Source organism: Lygodium microphyllum, chromosome 18 (genome assembly GCF_053477565.2).
Source record: "Lygodium microphyllum isolate KBCC chromosome 18, Lygodium_microphyllum_v1.1.10, whole genome shotgun sequence".
Classification (NCBI taxonomy): Eukaryota; Viridiplantae; Streptophyta; class Polypodiopsida; order Schizaeales; family Lygodiaceae; genus Lygodium; species Lygodium microphyllum.
Genome location: NC_141152.1, coordinates 40604520 through 40610560, shown reverse-complemented (window position 1 = coordinate 40610560; position 6041 = coordinate 40604520). Strand labels below are relative to the sequence as shown.

Below are 6041 nucleotides of genomic sequence, written 5' to 3'. Positions count from 1 at the left end.
TATCCCAGAGCTAATAGCAAAGTCAAAGTTACCAATCACATCCTTTTCTTGAATGTGATAAGGACAATTGTTGCACATCATTGTGATTAGGATGATCAACTTACAGAGGCCCTCTGGGAGTACAGAACCTCCCATAAGGCTACTATAGGACAGACACCCTTCCAACTTGTGTACGGTACAAAAGTCATTTTTCCTATAGAGCTCGATCTACCTTCTCTGTGAGTGGCTATCAAAGAATGTCTAGGCAATGATGAGTCCCTATAGTGTCATCTCCTGCACTTGGAATGTCTAGACGATACTCATAGGATGGCCCTACAATGTATGGAAGCCACACAGGCTCAACAGAAGGCTTACCATGACAGTTTCATCAAGTATAAGGAATTCAAGGAAGATGACCTAGTCCTCACCTATAATTCACAATTTTGCAAGTTTCTAGGAAAACTACAATAATGTTGAATGGGCCCCTACAAGGTATTTGCTGTCAACCCTAATGGCTCTGTCTAAGTGCAAGCCATCGATGCTTCTAATGGTCCCTTTTTGGTTAATGGCTATCACCTCAGAAGCATTTTTCTCCCCCCTGGGGATCCTAACACTCACAGTCAATCGGCCATTTCCTTTTTGGGTGTCGCATTGTTATCCTTCTCATGTTTCTATTGATAGCCATCATGCTCACCCTGATGAGGTGGCCTCATTCTTCTAGCCCCTCACAGCCACCTCCCACCCTTACTTTACTCCCTTCTCATCTAATCTAGGAAAGGTGGTGAGGATGGTTCTGATACATGGTATTTCAACCATTCTCCTCTTGGAATTTTTAAAAATAATAAATAATAAATAATAAATAAATAAATGTATATCAATCATGGGATAAAAGGACTTTGATTCCTGTCATGTAGACAAAGGACATGAGATTATGCAACAAAGGATAAGTACACACAGCTTGCCACATCGGCACGATCTTCAAGCTGTTGTGAAGCATATATGCCTACAAAATCAAATAGCAAACCATCAAAAACATAGAACTATGAACTACCTGTCCAATACATCATTAAATGCCATAACCCATTGTAATGTATATCATACAAGTATAGCTACCCCTAGATTTTACTGCAAACCAGCACAAAAGATGTCATAACCGCTCCTTCGAAACACACTATCTCCAGATGTATCATGCGTACATAGTGCCAAAAGTACCTCCATTTATCCAAATCCTAGAGGCCTAAAATTTCAAGACAAAATACCATGAATTGTTGATTGGTAAAACCATGCTCAAATGTCCTACATAGCATTTACACCATCATACACGGGTATGTCATATGCAACCAGTCCTAATTGTATCATGAAAAGTATCACCATCAAGCTCTATGCTATAGGATCCTCTCACTATCTCTGATCAACTTTCCATTGCAAAAGTGCATGGTGCATTAGTTGAATGCATCATAGGAAATGGAGTCTAATTTCTAGATTGCACCACCTGCTGACAAGGAGCCTAACAACCATACAAAAGTCACTTTTTGTTTTCATTTTAATTTTAAATGCAAATTATTATCATTCACATGCACTAGGTGAGTGACAACCTCAGTTTTCTACTTATTTGTTTGGACAACCTAAGGCTATTTCTTGAAAATCCTTTAGTTTTGACTGTTGCATTGTACTTTCCATAGGAGGGACAGCATTTGCAAGTAGTGGATGCAACACTGATTGGCATTTCAAAGACATGCCCAAACTTTTAGCAAGCAAAGCATGCACCTGCAGACATTCCCTATTTCAGTTGAAGTATCCAAAAAAAAATCGCTTGTATCCAAATCATCAACAATTCCTCTTTGTCAGTATCTCATATATACAAAATCCGTGTTTTTGATGGACACAAACAGCATTGCAAACTGGCTGCTATACCCAATAGATTTTCTCATGAGTACATATGAAAATCCACATCCTCAACCCACACAGGACATGATGCCAGATAAAGTATAAAGACCACAGCAAAACATGAACAAGTTGGGTCCCAAACAACAGGCAAGTCTCCAACAAAAGTCGTTTGTGCTGACCATCAGTGAGCAATACATCATAAAACCACGAGCAGCAAAATAAACACCCTGCACAAAAAGGCCAGCAACAATTGAATGCATCCACCAAGCCACATCCTAGGCAGCAGGCATTTTCCTGGGAAAAAGGTAGTAACTACACTCTCAGAATACTTTAGTGGTGAAACAATGGTAGGCAGCTTAATGTATAATTAAAAATCAAGGATGGATCGGTCCATTTAGTTTGTCCATCAAAAACAAACTAGACATCCTGAGAAACTGTGTCCAGCATAGAATTTGTTCCTTTCACCGTCAAAAGATGCAGTCATTTATTGTTGCCAGACACTACATCTAACAACTATAGCCTTGTAACTCAACATACATACTGCACAAGGCGGAAAACCAAATAGGAAGAATATTCACATATACACATAAATTGGCTGAACGATGAAAGAGAAACCCAATAGACACACCCACACACACACATACTCGCACACATGGGGCTGAAGAGGAGGGGCTGAACAGAAAGCAGTCAAAGGAGAGCAGGAGAAGACTCAGATTAAAGAAGCTGGGTCCTGCACACTGGTGAAAAGAGTGCAGCAGCGCTGCACACAGAGTCAAAAGGGCAGCAGACACAATTAGTGCTGCTGGTGCAGACACACAGAGAAGCTGACACTGGCTGAGAAGAAGCATACACAGGCTGCCGACATGCTGGAAAATATCCCCGCAGGCTGCACTCAGCAAGAGAAAAGCTCCATTAGGCTACACTCATGCAGGAGAAGGCCAAGCAGGATGCTGAAAAGTAGAAGCAACCAGCAGCTAAGCTTCACACACACACACACACAAACAACTAGTGGGAATCCTCAGACGATGTGAAAGCCCAAATTTTCATTATTGCAATTTTACACACGTGCATGCAAGCACACTTGCCCACAAGTGGTTACATATTAAGTCCTGGAGAGCAAAACGTTTGTCTGTATTATCTCACTACTTTTTTATGTTTGTAATTTGACCAAAAAATCTCAATAGTGGCTGAGATGGAGGATTTGATTTCACTTCTAGTCGACATAAACATGGTTATGTAGAATTGCAGATAAGCTATTGATCTGAACTGGCCAATTCTCAGTTTAACATGCACAGCCCACTTGAAGAGTCTCCAAACTCCTCAGTTTCTGCATGCACGAGCAGCCCAACAAGCACAATGTGTCTCTGCAACTGCCCTGTCAAGAATCAACAGAACAACAGCAGTGATCATCCCAAAGGTCAAACAGTTGAAGGGTTGTGATGTCACACTGAATCTTCCTCTTAATGATTTTCAACTAAAACACACAACCAGCTTTGGAGGCCCACTTGGTCCACTGTTTTCTGCACACATGCCTGTCTTGCTTCTGTGATAATCTGCTACCTACCACACCTTGAAACACACACACACAAAAAACATATCCGAGCCCAAAGTGCAGCAAATATCTTATATTGGGCATAATAATACATACGCTTAGTTTTTTTGCAATAATTATTCCAGAAGATCAGTTTGGTTGCCCTTACACAAGGTCAGGACACAAATGTGCAACTAATAAACTTTTGTGGTGTCTGCTATAGCTGGACAATGGGCTGTTAGGGGTCTGTGGGGGGGCAAGTTTTTACTTAGTCTGAGAAACAAAGAGCCGTTTTTGAAATCACATCTTTGACTGCTTGGCAATCTTAGACCATTCTGTGTGAAAAGCTCCTGGTTGATCAATTCTCTCATAGGTATGAGCCCCAAAATAATCCCGCTGGGCCTGTAAAAGATTTGCAGGAAGCCTAGATCGCCTGTAGCTGTCAAAATAGGCCAAGCTAGCACTCATACCAGGAGTGCTTATTCCCACACTGATGGCAAGAGAGACTACTCGCCTCCATGCATCCTGCCGCTCAACCATTTCCTTGGCAAACTCTGGATCCACCAGTAGGCTGGCCAGCTTGGGGTTCCTATCATATGCCTGCTTGATCCTATCCAGGAACACAGCCCTGATGATACACCCCCCCTTCCAAATACGAGCAAGCTCTCCAAGCTTTAGATTCCATCCTTTCTCGATACTCTTTGCCCTTAGGATGTTCATGCCTTGTGCATAGCTGCAGATCTTCGATGCATAAAGCGCTTTTCTCACATCAGTAATAAGCTGCCGTTTATCAACATCTTTTGTGGTCAATATGTCTCCAATGCCTGCCTCTCTAAACACTTTTGCTGCTGCTTCCCTCTCCTCTTTCAATCCACTCAAGAACCTTGAGTCCAGAGATGATGCTATCGTGGGGGCAGCGACAGAAAGCTCAGCTGCTTGTTGAACAGTCCACTTGCCAGTACCTTTCATCCCTGTCTTATCCAGAATTTTGTCTACAAGTTCACCGTCCCCCTTGTCATCCTGCACCCGGAAAATGTCACTCGTGATTTCAATCAGGAAGCTCTCCAGCTCTCCCTTGTTCCACTCTGCAAAGGTCATTGCCAGCTCCTGATTGGTCAATCCACCAACAGACTTGAGCACATCGTAAGCTTCAGCAATAAGCTGCATGTCTCCATATTCAATCCCATTGTGCACCATTTTCACGAAATTGCCAGATCCCCCTTCTCCTATGTATGTCACGCAAGGGCCATCATTGACCTGGGCTGCCACTTTGACCATAATGTCTTCAATGTACTTGTAGGCTTCTGGAGTGCCACCAGGCATGAGGGCCGGGCCATGGCGGGCACCATCCTCGCCTCCTGAAACCCCCATGCCGAGGTAAAGGAGGCCTTTTTGTTTTGCTGCCATGGCCCTCCTCTCAGTGTTTTCATACCATTCATTTCCCCCATCAATGATGCAATCCCCTGGTTCCATAAACTTTGACAGGATTTCAATGGTCTGATCTACGGGAGATCCTGCTTTGACCAGGATGATGATGGCACGAGGCGGGGCGATGGACAGCACGAATTCCTTCGGGTCATAGAAGCCCTTGACAGGCAGATTGCCCTCTTCTTTGGCTCTTTGGATGGTCTCATCCACTTTGCTGCTGGACCGGTTGTAGACAGAGATGGGGAAGCCCTTCTCTGCAATGTTGAGGGCTAGGTTTTGGCCCATGACCGCAAGCCCCACGAGCCCAATTCGAGAAAGGGAATCCTTGGCCATGGCTACCAGGTAACACTGAGCAGGGTATGTCCAAAGGGGCGCTCTCTCTCTCTCTCTCTACGCTTAAAACTCCATTTGACAATACCTCACTTTATCGTGCTACCAAGTACTGATGCGTTCCACCACGTCTCTACCTAACCCTTGGCAAAAACAAGGAGGGACCCATCAAGGTGACTTAGGTGATCACACTCCCGAGAGCCTAGCCACACGTAAGTTATTGACTTGCTTCAACGGTAGTACCCATAAGTCTCCTCTCGTGGTGCTAAAACGGAGAGAGAGAGAGAGAGAGAGAGAGAGAGGAGAGCCATTGACAACCTTACCATTGTAATTTCCTTCATGTGCAACAAACTTCTAGTATATCAAGCTCCCTGATCTTTTAATGCACCAAGACAAGTTCACAAAGTCTATAATGGAACTCCATCATGGCAATCCACTCATCAACTATGAGGCTTGCCACAATCCATGCAAGTGTAATTTGCTAGCATGTATTGTGGCACTTGCACACTCTTAGGACAAACAAATGGATGGAAACGTGCATCAAGCAAAAGTGGCATCCAATGAAAAGAAATTTGTTGTTCAATCTTGAATGCCAGCGACTGCACCTTTGCATACATATAAGAGATTGAACTCTAGCATTACAAATTACACTATTAAGATCTTACCAAGTAGGCTATGTTCATTGGCTACTCAAGTCCAAGGGCAAAAAACAAAAGACCCACATGATTTTTGTTTGTTAACAAGTGGGTGAATGTTTTGTTGATCAAAGGCCAAAAGTTTAGAAAATCAGGCAAAATCTTGTGAAGAAACCATCTTTGAGTATTTTGGAGCAATATTTTAGTTAGTATTTTGGAGCAATATTTTAGTTAAAAAGGGTGGATTTTTA

General features: G+C 43.1%; 1 protein-coding gene across 1 annotated transcript; it reads right to left on the bottom strand.

The window, feature by feature from the left end:
* Nucleotides 1-2891: 2891 nt before the first annotated feature.
* LOC148020788 (6-phosphogluconate dehydrogenase, decarboxylating 2-like) lies at nucleotides 2892-5251 on the bottom strand. Its single transcript, XM_087698602.1, has one exon. The coding sequence runs from the start codon at nucleotides 5156-5158 to the stop codon at nucleotides 3698-3700; it is 1461 nt and encodes a 486-aa protein (XP_087554728.1). The 5' UTR covers nucleotides 5159-5251; the 3' UTR covers nucleotides 2892-3697.
* Between the last annotated feature and the right edge of the window lie 790 nt (nucleotides 5252-6041).

What these genes read in the sequence shown, in the direction of transcription:
- LOC148020788 (XM_087698602.1), bottom strand. Translation starts at nt 5,158, where the DNA reads ATGGCCAAGGATTCCCTTTCTCGAATTGGGCTCGTGGGGCTTGCGGTC.